Source organism: Bidens hawaiensis, unplaced genomic scaffold (assembly GCF_021521415.1).
Source record: "Bidens hawaiensis isolate Kalapana, Puna unplaced genomic scaffold, B.hawaiensis_p1.1 tig00001692_1, whole genome shotgun sequence".
Classification (NCBI taxonomy): domain Eukaryota; kingdom Viridiplantae; phylum Streptophyta; class Magnoliopsida; order Asterales; family Asteraceae; genus Bidens; species Bidens hawaiensis.
Genome location: NW_027491096.1, coordinates 2,632,293 through 2,645,212, shown reverse-complemented (window position 1 = coordinate 2,645,212; position 12,920 = coordinate 2,632,293). Strand labels below are relative to the sequence as shown.

General features: G+C 31.7%; 2 protein-coding genes across 2 annotated transcripts; one reads left to right on the top strand and one right to left on the bottom strand.

The window, feature by feature from the left end:
• The first annotated feature begins 1,577 nt into the window (after positions 1-1,577).
• LOC143594350 (cytoplasmic 60S subunit biogenesis factor REI1 homolog 1-like) lies at positions 1,578-4,763 on the top strand. Its single transcript, XM_077073679.1, has 5 exons — positions 1,578-1,740; positions 2,459-3,001; positions 3,083-3,252; positions 4,104-4,319; positions 4,394-4,763. Exons 1-5 carry the CDS (start codon positions 1,633-1,635, stop codon positions 4,551-4,553), a joined length of 1,197 nt encoding a protein of 398 aa, XP_076929794.1. The 5' UTR covers positions 1,578-1,632; the 3' UTR covers positions 4,554-4,763.
• A 2,619-nt stretch (positions 4,764-7,382) lies between these two features.
• On the bottom strand, positions 7,383-12,265 carry LOC143594196 (uncharacterized). The gene is made up of 2 exons (XM_077073573.1): positions 11,899-12,265; positions 7,383-7,920 (listed from the first exon to the last, which is right to left on the bottom strand). The coding sequence occupies exons 1-2, from the start codon at positions 12,064-12,066 to the stop codon at positions 7,399-7,401; spliced, it is 690 nt and encodes a 229-aa protein (XP_076929688.1). The 5' UTR covers positions 12,067-12,265; the 3' UTR covers positions 7,383-7,398.
• Positions 12,266-12,920: the final 655 nt, after the last annotated feature.

The window sequence follows — 12,920 nt, the reverse complement described above, 5'->3', positions numbered from 1 at the left end:
CTCGAAGACATGTTCCGAGCATATCATGCATTACAAGGTCTGCTCGACAAGGATTCATCATACTCGAAGACCAGTTTTATACTTGTAATTAATTTGTTATTCATTATGTGATCATTAGTGTTTATAGAATGAATGTCTATGGGCCTATAAATATAATACTAGGTTTTGAGCACAAGGAGACGAGAATATACGGAATACGAGAGCATAAAAGTCAGAGCGATTATTCCATATTAATGCTACCTCGTATCGCCATCACAAAACCCTAGACATTCCATGCAAACCTAATCAACCGTTTCACTGTTCATAAATGATATATTAAATATAGTGAATCTTTAGTTTATTTTCTCTTGTTTGCTATATCATTCTAATCTTCATTCCTAACCTCTGTTTATACTGAGTCCGCCGGTATAATCAGAAGGTTTCAATTTATTAGATCTGGTGTGTTCTTTTCGACTATCATTAGTTCTGCACCAGGTCCGGTCCTCACATAGAAAATGACTCATTCGCTATACATCACATAGCAGATGAGCATCTTATACGCTACACCATTCGCTACACAACCATTGTGAATGACCTTAATGCATTACATCCCATTCATGAAACATCTTTAGCGAATGAGGAACAAAACAGATGGTCTCATTCGTTATACAACCCATAGCGAATGAGCCTTACATTTAATTACCAAAAGACCCCTATACATTAAAATATTGTCAAATACGTTAAACAAAGACTGAGACGAATACTGATGTATCAACAATAATTTCAAGCCTATTTAACTATGTGCATCATTGAACATGAATAACATGATTTCATCATTAGACTTGGTATAATTACAAACTCTATCATCATATTTTGTGGACATCATTTACATGAATCTTTTATTCTATAAAGATTATTAACTTGTGTTAATGTGATATAACATAGAATTTAAAGTATAATATCAAGTTTAAAATGCTCTAAAGTACCGATCATTTCATGTAACTCATGTAAATACACATATATGTTATTTTACTTTTATATATGTCTTGTTTATTCATACATGGCTTGGTCAATTCACGATTCATTGCTTGTTATCTATTTGTCATTGCTTTTGTTTTCTTCAATTGTTTAATATAGATATGTTGATGCTTAAGAATGTTGAATATGAACATACGTGTACACAAATTTACCATACACATCTTTTATTGTCATCCAAATAAAGGTGATCTATCTATAATATGCGACCATAAAAAACACTAATAGTCTACGTAAACATATGAACATTTCCTAGTTGCACATAAATCACACACCTCTAGATATCACTAAAACCAACATTTAGCCACTACCACCAACATCAATGTGTCGACACAACTAGCTCTATCGCCATTATGTCTTGTTCAAATAAAGTTGAGCCATCCCCTAACTCAACCTGTAACACACTTCCACATTCTCCGAAATTTATATCTCCATCGTAATTTTAAAGGTTTCATTTGTATATATTTATTTAAGATTTAAGAAAAAAAAATCTAGAATCCCAACCCTAAAAAAAACAACATTTGAAGAAAATGTCTTGTTGTTTTCCATATTTGAGGCGAAAGAAACCCTAACTCAAATATCACCGCCTAACGCCACAACACAAGATAGTCTTAGGAGATGGCAACAGGTCTGACATGCAACGCCTGCAACAAAGAATTCGAAGATGAAAACGATCAAAAGCTTCATTACAAGTCTGAGTGGCACCGCTACAATCTCAAACGCAAGGTAACAATAATAATACATCTTATTCAATTCCCTATCATTATTACTTGTATCTTCCAGCTGCACAACTTTTTCTCCTTTCAATCTGAATTAGTTGATGCAAAAACCTTGAAGTGATTTTTAAAACTGATTGATTGTTTTTCAGTTATCCGTATTTTAGCTCATTTTCTTCTGTTCATAATTTCTCACTTAATTGAGACAGGTATAGAATTGGATGTTGTTTCTAGGATTAGATCGGAATAGTGCCGAAAGTATAAACTGAATATCGGGAAATACTGAAACTGAATGAAAACATAAAAACTAGAGGTGGCAATCTTAACCCAAACCATTTCAAATTGGTCAATTTGGGTTGTTTTAAAAATCATATGGGTCATAGATTTTAATAAGATGGGTCAAAGTAGGTCACTTGAAATTCCACTTTCTTATTTTCGGGTCAAAATGGGTCACTTGAAATTCCACTTTTTTTTTTTAAGGACGAGGACAACGGCGGAAACGTTTTTGTTTTTTTGCATTTTTCGTTTTTTATTAAAAACGAATACCGTTACTGGTACAAGTTGTAATTTTGTTTCACTGAATATTAGAAAATTAGAAAATAATTTGCAGTTTCATTTTTTGATTAATTCTATATATCATTACTGACTGGTTTTAGGAGAATTTTGATATTTATATTTTATACAATAGCTTGCATTTTAATTGCTATATGCTCCTTGAATTAAATTAGATTGCAGGGGTTCCAGGAGTAACAGAAGCACTTTTCTTAGCCAGACAAACTACACTTGCTGAAGAAAAGAGTAAACTGAATGGCCCACCAATGCTGTATACGTGTCGCCTATGTGGAAAAGGCTACAGAAGCGCTAAAGCTCACGCTCAACATCTAAAATCTAAAACTCACACATTACGCGCTTCCCAAATCGGCCACGAAGATGAAAACAATGCAATAATAAAACCACTTCCGCCTAAGAAGGCTCCTCAACAGAAGGAAGAAGAAAGTGATGATGAAAGTGATGAATGGGTTGAGGTGACGGAGAACGATGACGTGGCGGGTGACATGGCATCGTCATCTACTCATATGGAAGTGAATGAAACTGATGATGACATGGATGAGGATGATGAGGTGGATCCGACATCTTGCTTTATGTGTGATAAAGAGCATAAAACTATTGAAAGCTGTATGGTTCATATGCACAAACATCATGGCTTTTTTATACCTGATGTTGAGTATTTGAAAGACCCGAGTGGTCTTCTCACATATCTTGGACTTAAGGTAAAGATTTATTGTATTCTTGATAATCAAGTTTTTGTGATAATTATCTTGCTTATTGATGGTGATGCCATCATTTTACAGGTTAAGCGTGATTATATATGCTTGTATTGCAACAGTAACTGTCAACCGTTTAATAGTTTGGAAGCGGTTAGGAAGCATATGGTGGCCAAAAGTCATTGCAAAGTTCACTATGGTGATGATGATGAAGAGGAAGAAGCTGAACTTGAAGAGTTTTATGATTACAGCAGCAGGTTTGAATGTACTACTTAGTAAATAGGCCATGTTTGTGTTCATTCGCTTCACTTTAACTGAACAAATGGTTTAACACTTAACAGTTAAAAGAATGTTTTCGTATGTTAAGAAAATGAGCTTGATCATGTTTGTTTGCTAATAGTATAAACAAACGGTATAGATGAAAGGATATAAACGGACATAACTGAGCAAACACCATTAAAAGTAAACGTAGGACACGAATGGGCATGTTTGTTTTCCTTTGTTTAACTTAATCTGAACAAATGATTGAACACAAACAGTTAAAACAAACGTGGTTTTCTTTTTCGTATTCGTTTGTTCAGATTCAGAATATGAATGTTCTTGTTCGTTCATGTTCGTTCGTTAATAGTATGAACGAATGATTCACAAACATAAACAATCACAAGCATACATGATCGAATATAACTGAACATAAGTGAAAGAACATAACTGAGAGTCTGAGATAAAAAGTAAATGTGAAAACAATGTACTGGGCCTAAAAAGCTATAAAATTTAGAGGAGTTGTGATTGGCTTAATAGTATCTATTATTTTAGCAAATATGTTAATGATCGTAAATGAATGACCTTAAAACAAATGTAAACTAACGAATTAAAAAATGAACGAAGGTGCATGATAGAAATGAACGAAGAAGATATTTGTGCATGTTCGTTTGTTCAACTAAATTACTGTTCATGAATAAACTCCCTGCCGAATGGTTTTTGGAACGCTCGGTTTGCTTACAAGCCTATTAAGTAAATGCGTCAGTTTAAATTGCACAATATAAATGTTTGACAATACCTATGAGCCTTATGATTAAGCTAATTATATATATATTTTTATGTATGTTAGTTATGTGGATGCAAACGGAAACCAGTTGGTTTCATCAGACGGGACAAACAATGGTATAGAACTAGGGAGTGGTGGGTCCGAGCTTATAATAACTACTGTAACTGATGATATAATATCAACCAAAGCAATTGGTTCGCGTGAATATTTACGTTATTATCGTCAGAAGCCGCGCCCGTCTGCAAAGGATGTTCCCATGACTGCTGTGTTGGCTGCCAGGTAAGCATAACATTAATTTGTTTGTTTATTTAAAGAAAATGCTTTTAATAATTACAAAAATGTGTGAATATTAGGTATAGGAGCATGGGTTTGTCGACAGTGCAGTCGAAGGAGAATATGGTGAGGATGAAGGTGATGAAACAGATGAATAGATCAGGGGTGGATTATATGCGGTCTAAGATGGGCATGAAAAGCAATGTCATCCGGAACCTTCCAAAGAATGTTACTCATTAGTTGTTTCATCTTCATCGTATGCAGACTGCAGGTACGATCATACATTGGTCTTCATTATGGAATCACTCCATCTGTTATGATACTACTGTATACAGATTGGTTGACCGTTTTAGTTTTGTGTTGATGTCATTTGAAGTTGTTTCTGCACATGCTCTTTGATATGAGTTGATGTTTTGCACTGTTGGTTATGTCTAAAGTATTTTATACCCTTATAAACATAGCGTATGTTTTTTTTAATTATTATTTTTGTTCAATTGCATCTTTTCAAGTGTCTTTTAAGTATTTTCACTTTTATGTATGCATCTTTTCAAGTGTCTTTTAAACATAGCGTATATTTTCAATTGCATCTTTGTAGCTTAGCAATGGAGCTTTGGCAAAATCTGTTTTGTCACCGCGTTTCTTGCTAGTGTCTTAGGTTCTGGACAATGACTGGAGGTTTGAGTGTATTTAGCAGATTAAATAGGTTAAGCAAAATATTTTAACTAAAAGGAATTAGGTCAAATTATTTAAGGGAATCAGATGGGTCTAAAGTCATTTTTGGAACATATTTAAAAAAATAAATAAAAATCAGATGTTAAGTGTTCTCAAAATAAATCCAGCGCCTGTCGGGCTTAGTCCTGGTTAGGGTCTGATGTGACTTGAGACGAAAGTAGAGGTTTCCCTTTTCGTTTTCTTGGTTCTAGTTTGGGTCAACAGAAGTCAAAACCGGTTTTTGGAGAACTGGCTTTTGAAGGTGTAAGGAATTAGTTTGGTTCAACCCGTTTGAAAGCATAGGCTTCCAATCCGATTACAACCCTCCTGTTGGGGTTTGTTTCAAACCCGTTCTAGTCAACCGGATTTGGATTCAGTTTTTGGTTACAAATTACTGGTTTTCTATCTGTACCCCGAGAGTATGCAGCTTTGTATCTGTGTTGACTGTTCGTAGGATCTGGCTCATTGGTTAGGGATAGAATTTGGCCTCTTAATGAGTCTGAACGTAAAGGTGTTCCCAAATCTTCATTTACCAAGGGAAAATATCAGGAAAAGTTTTTTTTTTTCTTCTTTTTTTGGAGTGAAAGGGAGAGAAATGAAAGGTAAATTTATGTTATTTCTTTCATTCCAAATCTTATTAAATTGGAGGGATTTGGAAGGAAAGAAAGATTACATAAAATCTTTATTTTTTCTTTCCATTTTCTTTGAACTCGAGCACACGGTGGTTAGTCAAAACAAATTTTCCTTCCCATTTTCTTTGAACTCGAGAACACGGTGGTTAATAAAAAATTTTTCCCTTCCGTTCATTTTCTTCTCTCTCTTTATTCACTTTCCATTCATTTCTCTCCTTAATTCTGTTTCCATTCTTTTAAATTGTTTAATAAACTCGGGAACCTAGGCAGCTTAGAGAGATTTTTTGAAGTGTCTGTGCTGAGCTTCAAGATTGAAACTGGCTTAAGATCATACGTGGGCTGGACTAGGATGGGCTTTATATCTTGTTATAATTAAGGACTCTGCGGGTTCAATTCTTATTTCTATTCTGTTTATTTTTTTTTTCATTTTTTTTATTTGAAGACACTGAATTTTGGTTGTATCCAATTAAAAAAAGTAGGTATGTTCCGGCGCACGCGCCGTAGTTGTGTTTTGTATACAATCTTTGTCGGTTTTTGTTTGGTTTATTCTAGGTTTAGTTAAGTTTAGCTATTCGTATCTAATGTCATTTACATACTTTGTGCCTTGCTCATTTAAAAGATTTATTATTATTTTCTTTTTTGTTGTTGATGATTTCAAAAGTTTCCTTAATTGTAGGTGCTTACCGCCTTTTGTCTTTGTTGGTTGTTACAAAAGTTGCTTGAGTTTGGCTAGAGGTGGGCAAGTACACCCGGTTAACCGGACCGAACCGAAAACTATACCGAAACCGGACCAGTTTGAAACCGATTATGTAGAAACCGGTTTGGAACCAATTGAAACCGTATGTTCGGAACCGGTTTGTAATTTTCTCCACCAAAACCGGTTCCAAACCGGTTAACCGAACCGAAACCGGTCAAAACCCGAACCGAAACCGATCAAAACCTGAACCAAAACCGATCGTAACATTGTAAGAAACCGGTTTCAACCCGAATCAAAACCGATCATAAACCGGTTTTGAGTTTTGTTGACCAAACCAAACCGGTTTTGAGTTTTAAACGGGTTTGTACACCTCTAAGTTAAGCTACATATCAAAAAATGTGGAAAAAAATTTAAAAAAAATGATACATATGCATGTGTATGCATACCGTATAGTCGTATACTCATGCATACGTATACCTATATAATTTCCATATTTTATTTAACTTAAAAGGTGATAACCAAAAATGTGATGCATAAATATGGTATGAATGTATGTGTATTCGGGAAATGATTTAGAAGATAAAAGAGGGCTCCACACCAACATGAAACATGGGCTCCTTTCTATTAACCAAACAGGTGGTGGTGTAACTTGAAGATGTTAGGCCCAACCATCAGGTCGTGACAACCACAAAATAGTGGTCACTGATACTAAATTAAGTGATGCATGACTGCGAATGAGTCAGCTTGCAATGACTCACTTTCCCTAAAGATAGTCAAGACAGCCTACAGATAGTTAGAGAAATGAAGCTCAAAGTCGATTGTGACTTTTGTTGCCATTGGTACACGAAATATAACATTATAGGTTAGTCAAAAGGCAATCAGTTTGCTCTGGTGGATAATTGATTGCGAATAATGGAAGATACTTTAATCGACAACTATATCATGAGTGTTGCTGGCTCCATATTTTGCATTATTATTAGTGTTAAAAAACAGTAAAGCAAAAGAGTCTAAACCGGTTCCCAAACACCCATTTTACTATCACAATTCACACCCCATTTTCTGAATTACCCATCTTCTCCTTCTTCATGTTCCCAAATACAAAATCAAGATTATAAAGCATAGGCACCATGGTGACCGTACACAAAAACACAAGCACCGGACCGAAAATCCAAAGCATGAGTGGAAGAGCCGAGTAGAAGATCCGGTTCCCAACCGCGTTTAGTGTGAAACCTTTCTCTAAAAGCTCCGAAACATACTCACATGCGACGCTTGATTCTGGTGGGCAGTTGATCAGGAAGTTAACTTGATTAATGAACCTGATTGATAGCGAGTGGCACATGAAAGACGCAAGGAGTACGAGCAGCATGGTCACATATTTCAGTGCAACCATAAATTCTCCATGGGCCCCGTAGAGGGCGTCGTTGATCGGTTTTTTAACGCTATACGTGCTGCTAATGACTGCGGCTAGACCCGAGCATAGAAGTATCGACGTTGTGGCCATCAAGGTCGCTCCCATTATTGTGTTTCGAAGTGTTTGAACGGCTAAGATATTTTTTTTATCATTGTCCTATGGGTATTGAACAATGAAGAGTTAGATGTGCTATGCATTATTATCATGACATAGATAGAGAAGAAATTTAAGAAATTGGTTACAAATTAGTAATCAAATGAAAATAATTATTTGATTTTTATGTTACAAATATTGATATTAAAAAATGAATCTAAAAGAAAAAAGAGTTTTCTTTTCTTTTCTTTCTTTTTTTTTTAAATATTTGTTTAAAAATTATAGAATAAGAGACCCATAACAACTTAAGATATAAAGATGTGGTTGTCTTTTCTTATCTTAGGAATTCCACCGGAAGCTGTTCCCTTCATGGGGAGAAGAAATTCCTTCCTACTAAGATTTGCACTAACAAATTACCTACAATCTAAAATTTAGTATACAATACAAAATTAAATATATATCTTAATCTTAAATATATATATACGAAACCTTCTTATTTTCTCTCAATCTATCAGATTTTTTTATTTGTAAATGGTGGTTTCTCATGTATCTAACCTGAATTCACTGAATTCACGAGTATGAGTCTCATCAAACTCAGATAACCATTAGACGGGTTATAACATCTCATTATATTAAAAATTAATCTCACCAAATATTTGATATGAAATAATATAAAATAGGGATATACTAAAAAGTAATATCTGATTTTTTTTTACAAAAAGATATTATTTATAATTATGAAACAACTTTATAGTAAAAAAAATAAGTGGGTCATAGGTCTCATCAAACCATATAGCTTTTAAACGGGTTATATCATCTTATTTACTTGTGAAACCCTTTCATCATCAATCCCTAATTATATTATTAATTTTCTTACAATAAATAAAATTAAAATACAAAAAAATATATAATATTAACGTAAAATGTGAAACAAACCTCGTAATCAAACCCTAATTTAATTTCTCAACATGGATTTAGTTATATTCGTGATTCTTTTTTTCTTTTAAGTTTAACTTAAATGAAAAGTTTCACAAAATATATCAAATAATAACAAATGAACATAAACGAATAAATATAAAAACTAAGTAGATAATTCATTTAACGTTTCCATTAAAAAATCAACACAACCCAACATAAATTAATCAAAATAGATTTAAGTATCTTATTAAATTCTTACAATAAATAAAGTGAAATCCAAAAAATACATTCACAATATTAGAAACGAAAATATTAGAAACGAAAATTTTAAACAATCCCCGTAATACGGGGGATATTTAAAGATCAACAACAGGTAATTGGAAACCCAAAGACGTGTATAGAATAGTCTAAGACGAGAATATCCGTCTTATATATCGGGAAGTAAAAGAAATTTATTTATTCAATAAAGGATGACGGTGTTTAAGAACGCTCAAACACAAAACTTCGTTTTGTTCTTGGAGTTTATGGGTAAGGACTTCCCAAACCTAATATAGTGAGCTCAAGCAGTTTATTTGTTTTTACTTTTCTTTTTACCGTACGAATATAAGTTGCATTTGCAAAATTTATATGTATATAAACATGTAAAAAGTTTATAAAATTTATATATATATAAATGAAAACCCACTTGAGTTGTGAAAACTCTAGAAACTTATTCTCAACCACATGTTTTTAATTAATGTTTAAATCTTGTGGTCCACAATTAAAGTGAATAAAAAATGTAAATATAAAGATAAATTTTTCTCTCTCCTAAAAACATATATAAAAATTAGTAAGAAAATGTTAAAAAATAGCAAAACATTGTTTTTTGATATTTTGATGTTTTGTATTAAATGTTACAACATATATTACATGTAACAAAAAAAAAACGATGTTACATAGGGTTTTCGCGGGTTTTCACAACTTAAATGAGTTTTCATTTTAACCTTACCCTATATATATATATATATATATATATATATATATATATACCTTACCCTATATATATATATATATATACCTTACCCTATATATATATATATATATATATATATATATATAGGGTAAGGTTAAAATGAAAACCCACTTAAGTTGTGAAAACTTTAGAAACTCATTCCCAATCACATGTTTTTAATTAAAGATTAAATCTTGTGTTCCACAATTAAAGTTAATAAAAAATGTTAAAGTTTATTTACATTTTCTCTCTCCTGAAAACATATATAAAAATTACTAAAAAAATGTAAAAAAATAACAAAACAATTTTTTTATGTTTTCGATATTTTGTATTAAATGTAACAACATATATTACATGTAACAAAAAAAAACGATGTTACATAGGGTTTTCACAGGTTTTCTCAACTTAAGAGGGTTTTCAAACTATACTTCTCCATACGTATATATATATATATATATATATATATATATATATATATATATATATATATATATATATATATACACTATTCGAGTGCCCGCACGATGTAGTGGGGATAACATTTTAAGGTTGTTAGCGAGCCAAAGCTAGCTCGACTCGAACTTTACACCAAGCCGACTCAACTCAGCTCCAAATTAAAGCTTCGTCTTGATTATTTTGATATTTATATAATTTGAATACTATTAATCATATTTTTGTAAAACATATAAATTGGAAAAAAAAATAAAGTGGAGTAATATTTGGATATACACGAGTGCTCAAAGTTTTATATTAAATAGTAGAATATATTGATAAGTATGCAATTATATGACATCGTGAAAACTTTTTTAATTGTAACAAGTTTATTTATGTTTTTTTATCAAATAGATAAGGTGTTAGATATGTAAATAATAGGAACATCAAATTGTAAACATTTGTCATTTAAAAAACTTATACATTCATGCAGTAATAACTTGTATATTTAAAATCGTCCATCTGATTTGAAAAAAAATTTATATCGAAACGTCAAAAAAAATAAACCCGTTTAAATGGGTATGCTCGGATTTTTTTAATCATATTTTTGTAAAGCATATAAGATTAAAATGAAAAAGGAAAAAGTCGAGTTAAAGTGGGTAAACATGACGGGTCAAAGTTGTGACTATTTCTTAAATTAACAAAATTTTAGTAAAGTTAAGGTACTATAATTGTAATTATATTTGTTGAAATCAAATAAACGTGGGTGAATCGTGTGTAAAAGACTGCTTTGTCCCTTTATACACATGTATCTTATGCATTGGAAATTGTAAATTCATTAAAACAAATGTCTTAATTTGCTCTTTACTTATGTATTATATATAGTATAGATATGGTTAGGATCAAATACAAATGAAATTAACATACTTATTGTGAGAATCAAGTAAAGTAATTATATATACAAGTAGAGTAATTATGTAATTATATCATAGAGGAATTACATAATTACTCTATGATGTAATTAATCACATAATTACTCTACTTGTATATATAATTATTATACTTAATTATCACAATTAGCACACTAATTTCATTTGTACGTTAACCCCCCCTATATATATAGTTCTTAAAACTTTGTGAATAAATATATTAATTTAAAGAAAAAAAACCCCTTAGTATATGATCGGTTAAAGAAGACATTGAGTTCTTTTTTTTTTTTTTTTATGAAAACCTAGATGCTAAAAAAACCAAATCACATATTTTTAAATCATTAAAAAAACAATATATCATGATTCATGCATGCAAAAGTCACTTGATCATAAGAAAACGAATATTTTTTGAAGTGAAAAGAAAAATAGAAGCGTTTTATGATAAATTAGACTCTTGGTAATTAATTTTAAACTTAAATAACCATCATATCATATAGAAGTCATGATGATCATAAACACTTCACTGTTTGTTATCCTTCCAAATCAAGTTTCTTTTGTTCTTTTAAAGAAGTTTACTTACACACAACTATCAGTAATCAACTGTTTGTGGCCTATATTTAGAAACTTAATTGCCAAGAGAATTATTGCACATGAAAACCATACAAAGAAGAACACGAAACCATCTATCAGTACCGGATATGGTTCTAACGCATGCCTATGAAACCGTTTAGCCAATTGAACTAGACACGAAACACACATGGCAATCTGTACCTCCATAATGGTGGATACCCATAAGCGGCGTCCATGGTTGTTAGTGCCAATGATGGTAGAGAGTGGTTGAGTCCGGACCTTGTGCCATAACCAAAGGTGATAGCCGATGGTGATCATAAAAGATAATGGCACCAATACTACATCGAGATAACACTTCTTCCATTCCATTATCGTATATACTCTCAAAAACCGCCCTCCACGATGATCTAATGTCGTAAGAGATCTATGTTATAAACATATATATAATAGGAGTGTGTCTATGAACAAAGACGGTGTTGAACGCAAGGTTCAACATCACATAAAGCAAATATTAAAGCAAAAAAGAAGACGCCCATTTTCATAATAAGTTGCAAACACTATGCCTTATCATGCAACATGAGTTGCCTTCTCAAGCTTTATAGACTTTATTATTTTATTGAATCATTATATGTGCATTATTTTTGCCATGTTATAGTACTCTTTATTTTTAATAAAGTGAACAACTAAAATTTTATTAAATTTATATATTTGATCAAGTTGTTGAATATACCATTATACAGTAGAAACTCTATAAAATAATACACTTGTGATCACCAAAATTTATTAATTAAAAGAGTTATTAATTAATCGATAAATTAATAATTATTAATTTATATATTAATTAATATTTTATTAATTTATAGTAGAATGTTCTGACTCACCCAGAAGAAAATGTAGTTGCACAGTTGTTGACTGATGAAGAAATTATTGAAAGCGTTATTGGAATTAATAAAGATAATATCGATGAAGAAGATGATGAAAGTTCTACAATTGAGCCCCCTTCGCGAAACGAAGCTATTAAAGCGGTAATCACATTGAACAATTTCTTGTTGAGCTATGAGAAAACAACACCAAAAGTTCTTACCATGCTAAAGAAAATTAGAGACGAGATTCAAGGGGAAATTGATTTCAACAAAAAACAAAAGACAATCGAGTCATTTTTCAAGAAACCTTCATAAATCATTCATGTAATATGCTATATATAAGGAATTATTAATTTATAT